This window comes from Theobroma cacao, chromosome 5, assembly GCF_000208745.1.
Source record: "Theobroma cacao cultivar B97-61/B2 chromosome 5, Criollo_cocoa_genome_V2, whole genome shotgun sequence".
Classification (NCBI taxonomy): Eukaryota; Viridiplantae; Streptophyta; class Magnoliopsida; order Malvales; family Malvaceae; genus Theobroma; species Theobroma cacao.
Genome location: NC_030854.1, coordinates 31,474,880 through 31,496,219, shown reverse-complemented (window position 1 = coordinate 31,496,219; position 21,340 = coordinate 31,474,880). Strand labels below are relative to the sequence as shown.

Genomic DNA, 21,340 nt, shown 5'->3' with positions numbered 1-21,340 from the left:
ACTGAAGATGCGGATTGGCCAGCTCTCGTAGCTCAGTTGGTTAGAGCACCCGTTTAGTAAGCGGGAGGTCTTGAGTTCAACTCTCAACGAGAGCAATGGTTATTGTTTTCGCTTAATTCCTTTCTGTTCATATCTATAACATACCCAAAAAAGGCTTCCTCTTTTAACCACGTGGGGGAGTTAAGAAAAAAGTGAAAAAAAAAAGAAGAAAAGAAGAAAAGAAGCAGAAAGAGAAAAAAAAAAAAAACTAGAAAGAGGCCCGTGTGTAGTAACTGTAAAAACTAACTTCTAACAAAAATCACACAACCATGACTACTGACCCACTTCTCCCACCATGTCATAGGTCCCAGCCACACAAATAAAAAACAACATTAACAATCTCAAACCTACTCTCCAACGACAACAAGCAACCAACAGAATCATGTGTAACATTGTGATTTTTTTGTTTTAACTGTAACATGCCCTTTCTTTCTTCTTCTCCATGCCAATCCCAAACCCTTTCCAACAAAATGTTTCTTGCCCAGAAAACCTCCCCTCTTTTCCTCCACAAATTCTATCCCAAAACTGCTACTAAGTTCCGGTGTATTCCCAAGAAATTCACTGTTTCTGCTTCCCTTAACGCCATAGCTGCTGCTGCCTCGGGCTCTGGTGCCACTGTCCATGGGGCTGTCACTTCTGCCATCACCCAAGTGGCTGTTACTGCCTTTGCTATTGCCTCTGGGGCTTGTCTCTCCACCAAGGTGGACTTTTTATGGCCCAAAGTGGAGGAGCAGCCAGGTACCCTTTTCTTTTTGTGGGGATTTATGATTGGAATTTGTTTGCAAGTTTTTGGATTTGGAAATTTTTCTTCATTTAGTGCTTTTTGAAATTGTGGGCAATCCTCTAGAAGGTATTTTGCTAGTGCTAGATTAGGGAAATTCTAGAGGCCTACTTTGCTCAAATTTGGAATTTAAGGAGCTTCTTATAATCTCAAGATATTTTATATTCTAGAGGCCTGGTATAGTTTTTTGGATATCCATTTCAGTCTGCAGCCACTAGTTTTCAGTTTTCTAATTCTGACATTTGTGTATACACATCAAAATCATTTATTATGTGCTTTCTTATGTTCGCTACTCCATAACTTCTCTGTGATTCAATTATTTGGTTGTTGCTTATCTCGGTCCAAATGTTGAGTGCCTTTCTTAGTAGAAGCACGCTCTCTATCAGACACGCGTATTCACATAGTTTGAGCCTAGACGGTGTTGCTTTTGCTGCCTTCCCAAAATTATGGGATAATACCTATGAATAAAGGATGTACTAGTTTTTATTGGGGAAAAACCTTGTGTTCCTGCTAATTGCGTCATTTATAAATTCTTGATGTTAGCTTCATTAGCAAGAGCATGACTGAACCATGTACTCTTAATAATGGCAACCTCGTGCTTGCTTTCTTTTTGTTACTAAATGTCTAATCATTTGATGTCCGCACATTGAGTCATTTTTTTTTTTTGTTTTCTTCTCTCAATTATTCATATTAACAGTGTCAATCAATAGTGCAGGTTCTTTTACAGTGGAAGGAATCGATGTGACTGGCTATCCTATATTTAATGAGGCAAAGGTTTGCCATCTCTAGTTGCCTCATGACTTCCATATAGTCCTCTTCTGCCACTAAACACTGAATTTGTGAAGGCAGGTGCAAAAGGCTATTGCATTTGCGAAAAGAGCTCACAATGGGCAGTTTCGGAAAACAGGAGACCCTTATCTATCACATTGCATTCACACAGGAAGAATATTAGCCATGTTGGTTCCATCAAGTGGCCTACGGGTATGAAACTGTATAACCAAATACTATTAAGTTTATGACAATTGTTCTGTGCATTTCTACTTCCTTGTTCTTGCGAAAAACTTTCATCAGTATGCTTTTCCCTTTTCTTTGCTGTGTGAGTGCAAGAATTCTCTCTCTCTCTCTCTCTCTCTCTATATATATATATATATATATATATATTCCTAATCTGTTTATCTGTCTGTCGCTCTTTAAAAACAGCATGTATAATAACCAGTGGCAGCTGCTGTTTAAATTAATGTATGAAAGATCAGTTATGCATCACTCTTGTCATATGTAGTAACAAGAGATCAAAATATTACCACTTTCAATGAATCCTGTCAAGAGAAAACTGCATGTATGGTAAATTATTTTATTCCTTCAGCTATATCATGCTTTTTGACTCCTATGTCAGCCTAGTGTACAACTTTGTTGCTCTATCTCTATAGTTGTAGACCAATATGTTACGACTATTATTCTCTTTCAGGGCCCACTTTGATAGCATGCAGGTACAAGCTTCACTCTTATGTTGTAGGGGGGAAAACATCATAGAGTGAAAAAATTACCATTTTAATGTTTTAGATGGTAACTATAGCCATTTTGATTGTTTAATGTTAATGATTCACTGTTAGCTTGTTTGATAACAATAATTACAAGGGTAAACAGATAATTGAACTCAATTCTTGATGTTCTAAACTTGATTCATTTTTTCATATCCTGATAATATTAAGTTAACTGTATTATTTTTTCTCATTAAAAAAACTAGTCTTTTGAAAGTGCCAGGTTGCTCAAAACACACTTTAAACAGTTGACTCCTTAACTAAGATCATAAAGTTTGCTGCAGGCTGTTGATACTGTTGTGGCTGGGATACTACATGATGTTGTTGATGATACACGTGAAAGTTTGCTCAGCATAGAAGCAGAGTTTGGTGATGATGTGGCAAGGTTGGTAGCTGGTGTGTCTAGACTAAGTTACATAAATCAGGTAAAGGCATCATTTTGATTGGTTGTGTCTGTATAGTTATTATCATTTATCTGTTTTTGTTTTTGTTTTCATCAAAATCTATAAGCAGAAAAGCTTACCAGCTTTTTTACACAGTCATTATCTCATCCCTTTAATAAGAATGTTTTATTGTTCAACCTTTTCCTATGGTGGTAGGTGCTGGCTCACGGGAAGAGCTGACCCCAGATCAGTAGTCCATTATTGTTTGGGCATGTTTTGAAAATTAAAAGAATAAACTACAGTAAAGAAGTAAAGAATAATAAGTCGCAGATTGATGGTAGTATTCTGTCATATCTTTTGTTAAATAATATGTTCTACTGACATGGAAAGTTCCAGTAACTTTGCAGTTATAGGTCATTTTGCTTTGAAGAGTGAATTGTGGAAAAATATTTTCATGTCTGGAGTTTGAGATAATATTGATGAGAACTTCCAAGGATGTGTAATTCAGCTCTTTCAACCTTAATCAAAGCCCAAAAAGAAAAAATAATAAAATAAAAAGCATCATATAGCCATGTTTATCTTCCTCCAGGTTTTTGTGTTTTCAATTTGAAAATTCTGAGAAATTATCAAGAACTTATTTATGACATAGCTTTTCAAAGCTATTTCTCCATTTATTTCATTTACCCTATTACAGAAAGCAGGAAGTGGTTTACTTCCAACATCTATTTTGGTGTGTTAAGTATTAATGCAAGCATATGTCTCACTAAGTGTTGCAATGATAGGAAGCTGTAACGGTGTTGCTGCTCAAAGAAAAAGTTGAAATTACAAATTGTTGTCCTCTCTTCTAATGGTTTCTCCTGCTGACTTAGTGTCGTTCTTGACATCATTGGTGTTGTTCCCTGTGTTACCACTGCCACAATGCCCATGTATCACAATATTTTCTTAAATTTTATCCCCCCTATAAATATTTGTTCTCATGTTATTTAATTAGTATACTGTTGTGCAGCTTCTACGGAGACATCGCAGGATAAATGTGAACCAGGGTACCCTTGGTCATGAAGAGGTAGAATATTACAGACTTGTTAATACAACAAATAATGAAACATGAATGATTGAATTTAGAAAATGAATTGTAAGCTTGAACCATAGGTGAAACTTCATATTTACATGATTACAAATTTCAATAAACTAAGTACCAATTCAGTGTTTCCTTCTACTATAATTAAATTGTATATCTAATCTATGAGGTAATTGTTTTTCCTTGTTAGTGCTTGTTGTTGGGAGGTTGGTTTTATAAATTTTGAGTGCATTCTGTGACATGCTGTGGAGTTTCAAATCATTACTGTTTTCACAAGTAGAAATGGATTTGTCAAGAACTAATTTTAATACATAAGGGTAATAGAAAGGAAATTGTAGAGAACGGATATTGCAGGGATCCTAGTCATAGTAGGTACAACTAACTGTGATATGATATAAGGGTCTTAGTAGCAATTGCATGGATCTCTTTCCCTAAGGTAGTGTCAAGTTCAGTAGTTCAAAGCACTCTACTTGTTCTTGGGGTTATCATCAATGATTTATCTCAATGCATATGGGTGGTGAGGATGGCATCTGCTGAAAGGACTAGCTAGGTAGAAAACCTAAATGTTGGGTGATAGCTGATAGATAAGTAAAAACTAAGCATGTGAGCACTAGTTTTGAAGCTATTGATTCCCATACTCATACTCTCTTCTTCATCTTCTAAGGCAAATAATCTGCGAGTTATGCTCTTGGGAATGGTTGATGATCCACGCGTGGTACTCATCAAGCTGGCAGACCGTCTTCACAATATGAGAACCATGTAATACCTCATAACTTTTATCCATTATACAATTATCCTGAAAACAGTTTTTTTTTCTTTGAACTAATTCATTGAACAAACAGCTTGGTCTTCCCCTACTAGTTGTTACCCCTTCTTAGGAGGGTTAAGGTCAAAGTCTGAATCCCCCATCCCTTGTTGACTTCCTTATATGTATTAAAAAAGCTAATTCACTAACAGGAAAAAAATGTTTAATTCATTTCATGAATCTTTTGAATTTCAAAATTCTAAACCCTTTAGAGTCTTGCATTGTGAAAAATTGTATTTTCTTTGTCTTGAATATTTATGAAGAGAGATTGCTCCACAGTATGTGCAGGTTTGAGAAATTCATAGATGAAATCCGTGTTGATGTAATTCTTGAAATTTATGGTTGACTTAGCTGAAGGTTGATTATTATAGTATTGTTGTATGAATTGTTCTCATAGGTGTCAGTATTCTGTACAGTTATGCCCTACCACTAGCAAAGGCTCAAGCTGTCGCTCAAGAAACCTTACATATTTGGTGTTCCCTAGCTTCCAGATTAGGTCTGTGGGCACTGAAAGCAGAGCTGGAAGATCTATGTTTTGCTGTTCTTCAGGTAAGGGAGCTCATTTTGAGTCTATGGAAGATGAAAATAACATATTATCATAATATCATTTGTAATATTAGTCGTACTTGATGATTTTATGTAGCAGATATGGTCTTTTTCTTGTACTCTATTCATGATGTTGTTTGAGCATTATTTTCTCTTTTTTAGTGAGACATATATTTCATCTAGGCACTTTTCATCCATTGAGTTTGCTAATGTTATTGCTATGTGAACTATTTTATAATGGTACAGTTTAGGGTTTATTTTGGCCATTCAAGTTAGGCCTCTCCACCTAATGCCAGCATTATTTGAGATGCTTAACATGGTATTAAAGCATCTCTTGGTATGTTATCTATAATCGCCAAACCATAGCTTTCTTTTTCTTAAAAAAATGAAATCTACTGTTCTGTAAAGCAAATAATTTATCAGAAATTGGGAGACATACCATGTACATGCCCTGTTAAATTGGGACATCAATCATGAACTTTCACTTGATTTTTCAATTACAAATATATTTCTCTTTTTCCAAGTGTAGCAAAATAAAAAGGAAAAAGAACTTGTTCAGTGAATACAGATTATATGTTTTAGGCAGTTAGAGTACGGTTTGATGGATTATATGTTTATAATTGGACAGAGTATTATGGAACTGTGGCTATAAGTTTTTTGGCAGCCATCGGTCAAATAGGCTCTTTATTGCCTTTTAGATTCATGCAGGAACAGCAATATTTTTGCATTCTTCCAATTCCTATTGCTTGAAACTAGCATTCTACAAGGTGCTGGACTCCATAGCTTTGACTTTTAGGTGCATGCTGTATGCACATCTTGGATGAATGGGTCATGATCAAGATCAACTATATGGATGTTGCCTACAGCATAATGAAGATGGTCAATGATAAAGAATCAGAAAGAAAATAGCAAGTTTTGATCTGCAGGAACCTGTAGACAATAGTCTTCTGATAATTAATGTCTTGACTTAAATTCTTATCTGGCAGATATTATAGCTTCCAAACTCCTAATCTGAAGCCTTTCTGCTGCATATCAAGTTGAAGTAACCACATTTGTTTCAATTTTGTGGACACTGTGCTGCAGCCTCAAATTTTTAGGAAGCTGCGGGCTGATCTGGCTTCAATGTGGAGCACCAGCAACAAAGGAGCATATCCTAGAAGAATATCTGCAAAAGCCAGTTGGTCCTCTTTGGAGGAAAATGACTCAGCTCACGATGATGAAGCTTTCATGAATGATGAAGATATCACTAGCATAAAGGTAAAAGCATAGAATATAGAACTGTGCTGCATCTATATGCGCCATATATTCTCTGTGGTTGGTTGAAAGCTTGCTTTGGTGTATTATAATTTTGCCACCTTCAACAACTACCTTCCAATAGTGAAAATTTTTAGTTACATAATGTCGAGAAATACTATCTTTCTTTCAGAAAATTGAAGAAAAAATGAAAATTTTGAGGTACAGAGGTTGTTTGGCCCTTCCTTTGATAGACTAAGTACAACCTGTTTTCCTTAAAGTGAACGTTTGAAACAAGTCAAAAAACACTTAGTATGCCTAATAATTGAGCACCTTTTACACATGGTCTTGAAAGATGTTGGAGTTACCTTCTAATTCTATATGAGTGCATACTGAGCACCCAACAGCAGAGTTGGCTTCAATTCTTTAGTAAAAGACATTTAGTTGATGAATCCATTGGAGGAGCTTTCTGCTGTTGACATGAATTGCTGTCCAAACTTGGCATGTCAAATGCAATGTAATGGTTATAATATGTAGTAACTTTCTTTTTTTTTTTTGTTGCCAGATTGCTTTGTTTGTTGTTTTCTGGATATTTTGGAAGAGATCCATGCTCTTGCTCGACTATATTATTCACTTTCTTGCTTTTTCCATCATGACATTTATATAACAACCAATGAAAGAAATCCGAAGTTAAAAAGGTGGTTACAGAGGAGGAAACCTTTTATAATTGTAGCTTGGTCAGAATTTTCTTTTAAAAACAAGTACAGACAGTCTTTTTTTCCTAAGATCGGATGCTATATTTCCCATGATTGGATGCATTCATCAGCTTTATGTATGTTGTGGCTTTCTCAACGTACGTGACAATAGTTCTGGCAAAATGTGTGCACATGTATGTGAATGTCTGAATATCTGTATGCTGAAGAGAAAAAAGGGTTGGCTGTTATTGTTTGGTGGGAAGACAGTTAAAATAACAAGTCTTAGAAGTAATATAAAACAGCAAGCTTATTTTTAAGTAATTAGTTCCATTTGCTTTGTGTATGCAGGATCTTTTGGAAGCAGTGGTGCCTTTTGACATCTTATTGGATAGAAGAAAACAGACTAACTTTCTTAATAATCTTGGAAAAAGTTCAGAGGATGAGCCAAAACCGAAGGTTGTGCAGGATGCAGGAATTGCTTTGGCATCTCTTGTAGTTTGTGAGGAGGCACTTGAGAGGGAGTTGTTTATATCAATTTCGTATGCTTTTCTCTTCTTATAATCAGTTACTACTGTGTGTTTCTAATAAAAACATTTGGGTTTTATTTGTTCTGTGTGTAAGAGCAACTATTGTCAATTTGGTCATTTCTTGTGGGTGCTTTCTTATACTCTCCTCTTCTGCCTTGCAGTTATGTTCCAGGGATGGAGGTTACTTTATCCAGCCGGTTAAAAAGTTTGTATAGTATCTACAGCAAGGTATTGATAACAATCAATGTATCTTTATCAACTTTTGGATGCTTTGCTTCTGAACTGTAAATAGAATAAGTCTCTGTGTTGTTAGAGCCTAATGCAGTCAAAGCCCTTACTTTACTGCAGTTCCAAAGTCATTTTGGTCTCCAATTCCCTACATAATTATTAATATTCTTGAAGTTGTACAGCTGTGATAATTTGTAGATGTGGGTGGCAGCTACAGGTTTTATTGATGTCATAGTAGAGTTAATTTAACTAAAGGTTTGAAGAGACATCTGAGAATATACCATCAACTAAAATTTAGGTGCTATTTAACAGATATCAACATGTAGCGTTTCACTTGGCCTTTGAAAAGAAAGTATTGCCAGTCAAGCTAGAATTAATGTGATTCTAAAATTTTCGAGTCAGAAATGAGCTAGCAATCTGACACTAACTTTGGTTTGGAAGCATTTCAATCTTCTGTAGATTTGTGAAGTTCATGTTTTTCTTGCTGTAGATGAAAAGAAAAGATGTTGGCATCAATAAGATATATGATGCACGAGCATTGAGGGTTGTCGTCGGAGACAAGAATGGAACCCTACACGGACCTGCAGTTCAATGTTGCTACAGTCTTCTCAACATTGTACACAGGTATTTCAAAGTATTTCTTCTGTTTTATTTAATAGAATGTCTTTTCAATTAATAACAGTTTGTTTGGAATTACTTTTAGTTGTCTGTGTTGTATCATCTTTTTTAAGAAAAAAGCATATATAGCGCAGGAAACAAAATAGGATTTTTTTTCTTTCCTTAATGTTTTATGTATGTGGATGATTTCTTAGGCTGTGTGCCTGTGTTAGCTATAAGTAATAGCTACATGTAATTTCTATGTTTTGCCAAAATACATAAGCTGCACTTCTCAACAGTGCAGTATTTTTTTTTTTCAGATAAAACTTTACTGAGTCACTTCTTCCTTCTTTCTCTGCAGGCTTTGGACTCCCATTGATGGTGAATTTGATGATTACATTGTTAATCCGAAGGCCAGTGGCTATCAGGTAACATTTTGCAATTCATTGATCATTGCAAAATAAATATCTCAACAGTAGTCCTTTTATAGACATTAGGTCATACATGCATATGACATCCTGCATACATGATGCCCAAATAATATATGTAATAAATTTCTTGCTTTGTATCTTCCCCTCTAGTGACAACTAACCCAATTTTATTGACTAAATCTCTTAAAATGCAGCTGGTCGACTAACATAAATTTGGTACCACTAATCCAATGCACAAGTTTAACACAGATTCATAGACTGTACTATGCTGTAGTTTTTTCTGAATTTTAAGTCATGTATGAGTGTGCATTATGATACATGAAGGCTAGATTGGGCAGACACTGACTGCCATAAGGGTAAGGCTGGGGTTGGGAAGTTGAATACGAAATGTCCTTGAGCTTGATTATTGATCCAAGGTCAATGTAAAAGTACTTCCTAAGCCTAGAACCATTAAAGTCAAGTAATCTAATATTCAACATTGATGTGCTATGTAAGTTGGAGAAATATTGCGCAAGTATCTGAGAAGGATGTTAAGATAATTACATTGATCTTCAAGACATCCTTTTATTTTATTTTTTTTTTTTGAAAATTCCTTTTAAATCAAATTAAAACAGTATAAAAGTGACAATACTGCGCATGACTTTACATGTAAAGACCACAAAGTTAGATAGCTAAAAAAATTAATTTGTATTCTCATTTTCTGGTTAAGAACTTTTCAGCTGATTTATCATGCACGTTAGCAAGGAATGACTATTAAGTTCCTCTATTTATGCTTCATTAGACTGACTAGCTAACCTTTTTAAATCAATAATCATACTCTAAAGCAAAGTTACAAATACAGCTTGCTGAATATCTGTAATCAATAACTACGACCAAGCGATTTCCAAATGATCAAAGCATGAAGCAACATATATTTCCTGCTTATGTTTTGGGTCACATTTCAGACATGAACTTTCCTTTGGCTTGCAGTCTTTGCACACTGCAGTACAGGTTCCTGATGCCTCACCTTTGGAAGTTCAGATTAGAACACAGGTTCCAAGCTTCTTCCATGTTTATTTGATGCCACAATTGACTTAGGGTGAGACTAATTTAGCTACAGTACTGGTAATAATTTTCTCAGAGAATGCATGAATATGCTGAACATGGGCTTGCTGCCCACTGGCTTTATAAAGAAACTGGTAATGAATTACCCTCAGTGAGCAGCTTGGATGAATCTGAAATAGAAGAATCGTCCTATCTCCCCAAAGATCTGGATGATCAAAATTCCATGGACGATGATTTGTTTCTGAAGTATAGATCCCTGAAAGTGGGACATCCAGTCCTTCGAGTGGAAGGAAGTAACCTACTTGCTGCAGTTATAATCAAGTATGTTGTAACTCTATGCCTAATTTCATACTCTACCTGATAATGTTCATATTCACAACTGCTGCAAAAAATGCTTTTTCAGAGTAGATAAGGAGGGGACAGAGTTGCTTGTTGCTGTGAGCTTTGGATTGGCAGCTTCTGAAGCAGTAGCTGACAGAAGGTCTTCTTTCCAAATAAAGAGATGGGAAGCTTATGCAAGGTTATTCAAAAAGGTGCTTTGCTTCTGCTTCATATCTTGCTTATTGAGTCGAGTATGTCCAATGGATAGTGCTATAAGCACTACCTATAGTTACTCCCTAATCACCAGCTATATGTCACTGGATGGGCCCCATGTATCACTGTGTGGGTTCAAATGATGGATGGCTGGAGATTAATTACAAGTAAAAGGAAGTAACTTTTTGGAGTTCTTAAAGAATTATTCAATGTTATTTTTATACCCTGGAAGGCAAGGATTACTTGTGTTGAATCTAACTTTGCCATTTGCTGCCTTTGTTTAATAGAAAAACTTAAAGGTAGTTGCTTTTTGCAAAATGATGTGGGATTGAATGATAAAGCTACATTTCAGACTAAATACAAATCATCGCACTTTAGGACTCTAAATCTTCAACATGCCTGGAGCTTTAATAGGCTTACTTGTTGTGAAAGTATTACAATAATAACTGAGGTGAATTTGTTCTGTTAGCTTTAAAACTACTAACTTGCTTTGCTGATATCAACTCGGCTTTCCAGGTTTCAGATGAGTGGTGGTGTGAACCAGGACATGGGGATTGGTGTACTTGTTTGGAGAAATATACACTTTGTAGAGATGGTATATACCACAAGGTATATTAAGCATGAACTTATTGTGGAATTTAAATGTATTCAACTTTTCGGTGATACTTAGGGTGTGTTTAGATGAGGTATTTGAAAAATTCTTAGACGTTGAAATGAGGATAATTAGAAATGGAGCAATTTAGAATCCAAGAATGTAGAGATTCTGTTGATTGGGTAACCATTTAAGAAATTGAAGTACTATCATCTATTGCTCCAGAAAACAAGTCATTTTTTATTATTTGATTTCATTCTCTTATCTTCTTCTCACCCAATTCTGCTTTGCTGCCAAATTTGAACGTGTATAAAGATCAATGCAGATCCATATCTTGTGAGTATTTCGGTCTTTTAAAAAATACGCATATTTAGTAAGCTATTCAAGACTTCTGCACATCAGTGAGCTTTTGCTACTTCCAGCATTTCCCCTCTTAGCTGTTGACCCTTAAGTAATCATAATAGTTGGTAACTGTGAGAAAACTTCTTCTTTACCTCATTAAATTATTTCCATGCAGCAAGACCAATTCGAACGCCTTCTGCCAACTTTCATCCAAGTGATCGATTTGACAGAGCAAGAAGAATCTGAATATTGGGCTGTTATGTCTGCTGTTTTTGAAGGCAAACCAGTTGAATCTGTTGCATCTAGGCCCGACCTAAAATATGTTGCTTCAAATTCATTTGAAGCTAGCATCAACCGCAAGGTCTGGTTGCAATTATCTTATCATACCTAATGTCATTGTTAAAGTAGGCTGCATTAGTTGGGCTTGTTAGAAGTATTTTATTTTACTTGATCTTGTTAGAAGTATTTCGTTCTTCCTTCGATTCATATTTTCATTCAAACATTGCATGTTAGTACTTCCTTTTAGCTAGCACATGGCATGAGTCAAATTATTAAAATTTGTTGATTATTTAGATCGCTTCCTGTTTGTTGATGGGAAAAAGTATTTAAATTAACTAAAAAAATTTCATAAAACTATAGGAAATATGAGGTGTCCATTCTTGCTACTTGTATTATGCATGAAAGATTTGGTCATCTGAGTATAACTTTCCTAACATGCAACATGCAGAAAGCTGCTTTTCCTTGTTTCTTAAATCTATGAAACTTTGCTTTCAACTATTATTAAATTTATATTTAATCAATTCAATAAACCTGTTGCTTTGATCAAATATTCATTTCTCTGTTTTGGTTAACCTTTTCCTTTACAGCATCAATAATATGGAATTGATATTGTAGATTTGTACGTGGTGTTGACAACAGTTCCTAGTTTTTTCTTTTAATTTAATTTGTGAGCTATAGGACCAAGAACACTGTATTTTTTGGGACTTGAACCTAAGACTATTCATCTAGAAGACCTGTATTCAACTATGCATACATGTTTATTCGTTTACTACTTCAGTGTTTCCAAGGTCCTCTCTTGATTTGTATTTGCTCCCTTTTGATCCACAGAATACCTCATGTTCATTTGAATGTACATTCCTGCTTTTCACAAGAGTAGTGATTTTTTTTTTTTTCTTGGAACAGTTCACCTCTAATTACAATGAGATGTACTGACTGAGTTCTAACTTTAAATTACGCAGGTGCGTTTGTTGAGGACAATGCTTCAGTGGGAAGAGCAACTACGTTTGGAATCAAGTTTTGGAAGACAAGAGGGTGGTGCAAAATCTAGTGTTAACCCTGATTCTGTTGTCCTTGGGGAGGTTGTCATTATATGTTGGCCCCATGGTGACATAATGCGATTGAGAACTGGCAGCACTGCTGCAGATGCTGCAAGAAGAGCAGGACTTGAGGGAAAGCTAGTTCTAGTTAATGATCAACTAGTATTGCCTAGCACAGAGCTCAAAGATGGTGACGTCGTAGAAGTAAGATTGTAAATATACAGAACATAACTGATTTGTATATACCATAGGGTAAAATAGAATTCATTGCAATTTAATTTGTCAAATCTGAATGATCATGTGGGTGAGTGGGGTTGAAGTATGCAGGGCATGATGGTCTGTGATTGGATTCCATAGACATTCAATGTAAATACTGACAATTGTAGAGCATGAATGAATGAGAAATTTTCTCTCCTTTTATCCCCTTCTGTTAACAGTTTGGTGACATTCATGGCATCTACTTCTTTCATTGTCCACCCCTCTTCCCCCTTGTTGGTTTGAAAGTAGCCTTGCAAGGAAAACAGAGACAGCAAGACCTTTTCAACTTTGCCTTCTAAAAACCTAAACTCCATTGCTCTCTATGATGTCTTCATCATTCGAAACACATTATTTTTGTTGTATTTATAATTAAAGAAGCCAGATAGTTTTTTATTTTTCTCTGGTTTCCGATTTGCTCTTCTCTGTAATGGAATTAAAAGTGGATCTGGATCAAATAGACAGCAATGAACTTGAATGAAACACCATGAGATGAGGAAAATTCAGTTCATGTTGCTTGAAATTTTCGAAACATCTGAACAAATGACAGATGATTCCGATGAACATAGAAATTAAAGGAAAAAAGACTGGCGTTATTACCTTCTTGGATTTAGATTAGAATTTTGAAAGCCTATAGCTTTCTGTGGTGAAGATCGATACATGAAAAACTCAAGTCTATAGATTTTGTACCGCATTGTAAAAAGTAATCCTAACAGGATTGCAGAAGTGAAGCAGAAAATCAAATCTTGACTGACCAAAAGAAGAATGTTTCAATAACAAAGAGTTTGAAGAATAGACTACACACCACAAGTTCTTGTCTGAAACTAGACAGCAGAACTGTACAAAACAGTGTGTTCGCATTGCAGTTTCGGATAGATGTCGCGGATGAGCCAAGCTGCCATTAATTCGTAGGCCCTTTGTGTCAAATGAAGTCCATCCCAACTCAGTCGTTCATCAGGGTTTAAACAGACTGTTACTTCAGGATATTTTGCACACCATCTTGATGGGTCAAAGTTGTATTTACCTCCAATCCCACAACAAGCTTTTTGTACCGACGTCGGATCAAAACCTGATGAAATTCCACAAACTCAAAACATGACTAGAACGATTCATGGTACAATCTCAAACTTATGAATGCAAAAGAAATTAGACTTACCAAGCAGATTAGCCTTGCTCAAAAGCCACTGGAATGCAGTGTAATAGTTACCATAGACAATGATCACATTGGGATGTTCTTCTTTTAGCTCCTCGATGGCTTGTTGGAGAAGATCGTTATGATAAATTGAAATATTATTCAAATACTTTAGACAATGAAGGTCATCATAAGCAGTAGTATCATTTGTTTGAAATTTAGTGAGATACACAGGAAAGCAGCCAATGGGGAAGTTTCCAGGGACAACTAGCCGAGTAGCACCATATCCTATAACTCTCTGCACAGTGAGAATTGAAACGATGAGAAACCAAGGTCACAATGAGAGAAGTGATAGGAGTCAAATGTTTCTTAAAAGGAAGCTTACTTTGACAGCATATTTTATGGCTTGAACTACCTCGGGCACCATGGCCTCAACCTCCTCTAAGGTTAAATTTCCTATCTGAAAGGCATAATTATAATCATTTCCTCCTATCTCCCCAACCATGAAAAGAGCTCTTCCATTTTTGATGAAACAATCTATCAAACATAACACACATATAAACCACTACCCAAGTGGGTGTCAATTCCATTTTTGATCAAAATATATATAATTGCTTGAATGTTGTTGTAAGGGGAGATGCTAACCTTTGTCATAGCGACAAGTTCTATTGAAATAGCTAAACATCCAATCAAGTTGATTACTCAGAGATTTGTTGGTAGGCACAGAGGAAATATTTCTCTTGGATAGAACTTCCACAGACAAGGCAGTAGCTCCGGCAACCGCGAAGTTAACTCCATGATCAAATAACCCATCTTTGTTTAAGTAGGCGTCAAGAAAAGGAATTTCAGCAGATAGTGCTGTTCGAATGTACAAAACATAGGTCAGCTTATATGGAAATAATAACACACCGGTAAAATTTAACTAAATCCGCAAAAATAATGGGATATAATCATTCATCTTCATATTAATAATTAAGCAAATTATGAATTTCACAGCTCATAATAATGAATTCTAGTGTTATATGGCTCACTGGTGATGCCAGATAATCAATCATTGAGCACAAGAAAAAGAATAATAAGCATAGCAAAAACATCTTTTTACCTAGATAATCAATCATTAACAAGCCATTGGAGCATCTACCAGTTGCCTTCTTGAAGAAGGTTTCGCCATAGGGTAGCCTGGCATATACAGATGAAGGGTTCTCTTGAATATAATTGCCGGTATCTGAAATCGAATCCCCAACCTGATGTATGGCATCAAACTTGCAAGTGCTAAGAATATATGCATAATTGCATGGAATAACATCCAAGACAAGAACTAGAGCGAAAAGATATCTTGGTGGTAGCCATTTCTTGAGAGAAAGATCCCCAGAAACCATGTATGCAGAAAATTACTGGTTATTTAGCAAAATTTTTAGGGAAAAACTTTGTAACAAAATTTGATTAATTCTTATCATTAGTACTGAGTAACAAACGGCCAGATAAATGGACCAAAGCAACAGCCAACAAGTAGAGGCAATCCAGTAAAGAAACATTTTGCAATAAAAATTAACATTAAATATTCAATACATCCAAATGGGACATCTATGTATTTATTACTTTTTAATAGGGGATGACAAAAGTTTTGTTTGCTAAAGACGACGAAGTTTCAGTAATTAACTTATAAGAGATTAGTTTCAATAAGTCATCATCTGTAACCTACCTAGCAGATGAATAAGTCATCATCCGTAACCTACCTAGCAGATGAATAAGTCATCATCCGTAACCTACCTAGCAGATGAATAAGTCATCATCCGTAACCTAAAAAACAAAGGAAAATCGAGTCACCATCAGACTTAAAGAACTGAATTTAAAAGACAGGCTTTCTCCAATGCAATCAATTAGAAATTCGCCGAATCTATAGTCGTCATAAAGAAAAATATAGGTAACAGTTAGTAGTATTTAATTTTATTCATAATTCTTATTTTATATTAAATTATTATTAATTTGGAGCTAAACTAATTAATGTCTGGAGTTCGTTAAAGGACTCTTTGTCATCGTCGTCGATCTAGCTAGCATGGCTCCTTGATTCATGATCATTGGCTGACAATTTTAAATGTGAAGGAGAAGAAGCCACGGGTTAAGAAATAGCAACACAGAGTAGCCATTGCCTTATTAATTGCTCTCATATATAACATAGGTCCAGGACCAGGTTACATTTTCAGGATTTACAGCCAGTGCCACCATGGGTGTTTAAGCTGATTACTATTATTTTATTGAAAGATACATTTGCTCCAGAAATGGCAAATGCAGATTCTTTTATTTAGATGAAAAGCTTTTTCCGAAATTTATTATTATTATTATTATTATTCAAACCACTTGAAATTTCTGGAAAACAAACTTTGTTCATCAGCCATCAACTTTCATGTCTGTTTCTTCATCCCAAGGGAAGGGCTCCAGTCGCTCGGTTGCATCAAGGAGATCATCAATTGGAATCTTTGGCTTCGAGCGTTGCAGTGGACCTAATTCCTGACCATACATTTTGGGGTCTGAACAGTACTCCTGTAAAGGAAGAAATTTTGATTTGAAAGGTTATATTTTGGGGGAAAAAGGAAAACCATAATTCAGGTGCTAATGGATTTTAATTCTTATCCATAAGAATTATGTAAAATGATTGTATACTTACTTGATCAGCATGCATTTTCTTCACAAATATCTTGAATAGCTCGAAATTCTCTTCTTCAAACAAATCATCAGATGAACGGAGATATGTCACCGTATGCATCTGTGGCCGTCCCTCTTCAGTCACACCATTGGGTCTGGCATTTAGTAGCATTTGATTGTAAGCATCGCTGTCGTACCTTGATAAGGCATTCTCACCTGCAACTTCAATGTGCTCTCTCCACCCTCCACTCAAAACCTGCCAACCACACATCATTATGCAAATGGATCAATGACTCTTCCATTCTGACATAATAGTGTTTGTGAAAATATTTGCTTGCAATTGCATTTTACCATTTTATTTTTTTCTTTTTGTGAAATTGTACGTTTGATTTGAGTAGATTTGACATTCCATGGGTTATAGCCAAGAAGATATATGTATATATAATTGGACAAGCATAATGGAGTGCTTCCATGTTTATTTAGGGTGTCATTGTACTTCAGTGCAGACCGAGATCAAACTTATCCACCTATAGCTCATCAAGAAATGTGACCACCTTATTACATATATAAAATTAATTTATTATAAATGACTAGATAATAGACAAATCCCTATTATAAGAGTTTAATATTTTTCCCCATAAAACTATATAGTAATTATGATATTAATTTAACGTAATAATTTATATATCGTTCATATATATCTCCATTCATATATGAATTTTTTTAGTACAAGTGAAAGTTTTCAGACTATTTTTTTGTCTTCTGAATCATCAAGAATTTCATTACAGGAAGAGAGAATGCAACTCCATGGTCTTACAAAAAATAATGAATCATGGGCTATAATGAAGAATATTCTCATTAACAGGATATTCTCTCCATGGGCTGTAATGAACAGTATTCAGACTCATAACTGTGATCTCTATCCAACACCACCGAATCCTACCACTAAAGCCGTCCAAGTGGCATTTTTTGGGTGGGGGGAAGAGGATATTCTCTCTTGTTTCTGATGATCAATAATATCCGACAATTTTTGGGGTGAGAGGAACATGCTGCTTGTTATCGATTTGCAGATAGTGCAATTTACTATTATGTTCCATCTTTTTGCTGCACCGACAACTTTTTTGGATTGTGTAGCAATTAATGCAGATATATATATAAGATAACTTGTTATCGATCTTATGGCTGAATTATTTACCTGTTGAACAAGTTCCTGAGGCCCACTTTTGGCAGCTGCATCTTGCTCTGAGTCCCTCATCTCGAGACATGTGAAATTCAGAATAGCACGATCATGCCTTGAAAGCATCCTTGCAATGGGCCGATACCCATCTCTATCATTCAGATTGTAATATCCAGCAGTCAGCTCTGCAGCATGGCTATCAGACTTGTACCACCAGTGAATTCCAGAAACCTTGCATGACATTTGAAACGGTCATTATTAAACTGATAACTATCAGTACTATTAAGTAGCTGAGAACTTTCTAGTTTGTGAGACATACTTTTGCCGCTAACTTGAGCTCACAGCCTAAGAAAGCTTTGTTAGCCTCATCAAGGGTATCATCCCCATGACATAGTAACATGTTGGAATACCATGTCAAGAAAAACTTCCCTTTCACAGTAAGGTATGTCCCATTTGGTCCAAAAAACTCTGTTGATTCAGGTGTGTCATTGTATTCCCCTGCATTATCTGGCAATTCCCATTCAGGATGGCCAGCTTTTGTGGCTGCCTCTTTGAAAGCTGCTTTGAGGTACTTGTCGTAGCACTGCAATAATTTTTATGAAATGTGTTACTGAACCGAAAGCCGAGCTTATTGCCAAGATCTTATATATGTTTGAAGGGATCATAGAATTAATGGAAAAGTCTAGGAGCACTGCCACCTGAAATTCTCCGATGCCTGGGAAAACCCATCCTTGGCTTTGTGGATAAGAGGGGTATCTAAGCTCCCCTGCAGCACCAAGCCCTACTTCAATATCTATAATCACTCCAGCTTCAATAAGATCTAACATTACCTCCCTGAAGCTCTTCATGTAGTCGCTATAAATCTAGATTAAATCAACAATCTTTCTTAATTAGTAGGAAGAGTAAAAGAAACGATAATCATGGAATAGTGGAACTCAAAGTCACTGGTACAAAATTTTAAATTTTTTATTTTTTTTCTCAAAAACATTAAATCAGTGACTCACAGCTTACAAACAAAGATAATAAAATTTTAAGTTCTACAATAAATAATAAGTCAAAACTAAACTGATTTTAAGGTTTTCGAAATTGTTAAATTGTCGAGTTTATCTTTAAAAAATGATGAGTCACTTAATTGGTCAAATTAGAGTGAAGACTAAAACCCATCATTTTTATGTGGATTTTTTATATATTATTTATCAATAATAATGATAATAAAATTAGATAATGGTGATTGCCTATAGCCGTTGGGTTATGGTTCGAATCAGAAAAACATATTAGGGTACAAATATATAGATATGATTCTCCAAATACGTTAAACTGATTGAACTTGCAACTGATATTTGGTAAAAGTTTGCAAAGTGCTGTGGAGGTTAAATTAATTATGAGGAATGTCTTGTACATTTCAGGCAAGCAAGAGAATCAAAATTATTGAATATCAAAGACAACGATACCTACCCAGCCATCATCCTACCTGCAACCATGTGAGATTGAATAATAATGACTTAATCTAGATAAGAAAACGACCTTCTTTAAATTATTTGACTTAGCTACTCAACTTTGTCCATTTTAGTTTGGCACTATAGTCTTGAGTTGCATGTACATGTTGCTATCGAGAATAATTGTCCTTGAGTTTGGTCTAGTTTTTTTAATGTGTCTGGATATTATAATTATGTGATTCAAATAAATTTTTGCAATCGAAAATTCATTTCTATTCAACTTAAATCCGTCTTATTCTTTCTATACCTTTCAAGAATGCTACAGTAATATCTATGAGTAGGGATGTACAATATTCTTTCTATACCTTTCAAGAATGCTACAGTAATATCTATGAGTAGGGATGTACAAATGTAAATTGAACCGAAAAATCGAATTGAATCGAAGTGAGTTTGGTTTTTTTCGTTTTTCAGATAATTAGGTTATTAGAGTTAATTCAATTCGGTTTTAGTTAGAAATTTTCTTAAATCCTAAACCCTAAACGAACTAACCAAACTTGAATAAAAGTATAATGAGGTTTTCACATGATAAAGAAATCATAAACTATTTATTATTGTTTTTATTTATATTTTTTAATTATTTATTATTTATATGAGTATTCATCTTATTTATTCTAATTATTTATCATCATTTTAACATTTTTGTAATATTGATTTATAAAAAAGTACAATATAAATAAATACATACAAACAAAAAAATTTTCTCAATTTTGATTTTCGAAAACTGAGTCAAATTAATTGAATTAATTCAGTTTCGATTAATTCAGTTATTTGTGAAATTGAATTCGATTTTTGATTATTTTTAAATATTAATTCGATTATTAAATATCTAAAATTGAATTAATCAAAATAACTGTTTGCTCTACCTAATATATAAGTGACATTAAATCACACTTAGACATGAACCTTCGGAAAAAGGGTTACCGGTAAAAGCATGCAATATGTAGCACATGAAACTAACCTGGATAGCAGTTCTTCCATTGAAAATAGCCTGGTGATCCACTCCAAGGGTGAGGTACTCCTTGTTTCGGTTACCAGCCCTGTTGGTGTAGAAGATATCAGGGTCTGTTTCTCCAATGTCAAGAACCCACTGCGGAATCGGGATATAGACTTCATCTCCCACATTGCCACCACATTGATGGAATGACATTATCGCTTGCAGTTTCAGTCCACATTCTTTAACTAGCTCGACCAAGCTCCTGTAAGCACTCCAATCATACTGCTTGGGACCCGGGGATTCTACAATTCCCCACCAAACATCTGACATCACCCCATCAATACCTGCCTCTTTCAGCTTCAAGAGCTGCTTTTTCAGGCCGTCCTTGTCTAAAAGAACATTGTCATTTGAAACGATTCCCAACTGATACAGTGCAAAAAAGCAATAAGACTAGTTAGTATACGATCATAAGCATAAATATTATGCTATTTATATTGCTTACACTAAGACCGAAGATTTTCTGAGACTTACCGGGAGCATTACATAGATTGGCACATAGTTTGCAAACATTTTTTTCTTGTCTGTGACAGCGGATTGAGCCTCCATGTTTTTTTAAGCAAAGGGAATCCTAGAATTAAAGTAAAATGGAGATTGCACTGATTAGCATTGAAATCACACCTCTTTTATAGGCAAAACGAAGCAAGAAAAATCAATAATGCATTAACTATTGGCCGGGTCCAGTCTTCTGCAGATCTTATCTTTGTGTTAAAATGCATCAAAATCTCATCAGGATTCTTGAGGGACCTGTGTTGTCGTTTTCTAAAATCAAAAAATGTGTACCTTGTGCTAGAAGTTGCAAGGTGTCAGGCTCACATTCCAACGGTTAATTAGGCCTCAGAGTTATGAATCATGCCCCTGCGCCTTTTGCAAAAGTTGGAGTAAAATCATATCGCATCATAATTCTTTAATTCAAAAAGATCATAATTCATAAAGT

General features: G+C 35.2%; 3 protein-coding genes and 1 non-coding gene across 5 annotated transcripts; 2 read left to right on the top strand and 2 right to left on the bottom strand.

The window, feature by feature from the left end:
• Window positions 22–95, top strand: TRNAT-AGU. The gene has a single exon. It is a non-coding gene; the product is annotated as a tRNA-Thr (tRNA).
• LOC18599470 lies at window positions 368–13,137 on the top strand. 2 transcript variants are annotated; one of them, XM_018121896.1, is made up of 18 exons: window positions 368–777; window positions 1,536–1,594; window positions 1,670–1,801; window positions 2,643–2,783; window positions 3,748–3,804; window positions 4,484–4,578; window positions 5,041–5,173; window positions 6,254–6,427; window positions 7,447–7,637; window positions 7,787–7,853; window positions 8,344–8,477; window positions 8,812–8,878; window positions 9,851–9,913; window positions 10,002–10,246; window positions 10,329–10,458; window positions 10,976–11,068; window positions 11,569–11,754; window positions 12,632–13,137. In XM_018121896.1, the coding sequence occupies exons 1-18, from the start codon at window positions 459–461 to the stop codon at window positions 12,923–12,925; spliced, it is 2,580 nt and encodes an 859-aa protein (XP_017977385.1). In that variant the 5' UTR covers window positions 368–458; the 3' UTR covers window positions 12,926–13,137. The 2 variants fall into 2 exon arrangements, with proteins under 2 accessions (XP_017977385.1, XP_017977386.1); XM_018121897.1 differs by lacking the exon at window positions 368–777 and having other exon boundaries at window positions 1,666–1,801.
• LOC18599469 (acetylajmalan esterase) lies at window positions 13,553–15,652 on the bottom strand. The gene is made up of 5 exons (XM_007029457.2): window positions 15,199–15,652; window positions 14,742–14,954; window positions 14,482–14,633; window positions 14,121–14,394; window positions 13,553–14,033 (listed from the first exon to the last, which is right to left on the bottom strand). The coding sequence occupies exons 1-5, from the start codon at window positions 15,473–15,475 to the stop codon at window positions 13,789–13,791; spliced, it is 1,161 nt and encodes a 386-aa protein (XP_007029519.2). The 5' UTR covers window positions 15,476–15,652; the 3' UTR covers window positions 13,553–13,788.
• On the bottom strand, window positions 16,216–21,010 carry LOC18599468 (beta-amylase). The gene is made up of 7 exons (XM_018122071.1): window positions 20,878–21,010; window positions 20,371–20,769; window positions 18,615–18,779; window positions 18,236–18,499; window positions 17,935–18,147; window positions 16,762–16,995; window positions 16,216–16,637 (listed from the first exon to the last, which is right to left on the bottom strand). The coding sequence occupies exons 1-7, from the start codon at window positions 20,950–20,952 to the stop codon at window positions 16,485–16,487; spliced, it is 1,503 nt and encodes a 500-aa protein (XP_017977560.1). The 5' UTR covers window positions 20,953–21,010; the 3' UTR covers window positions 16,216–16,484.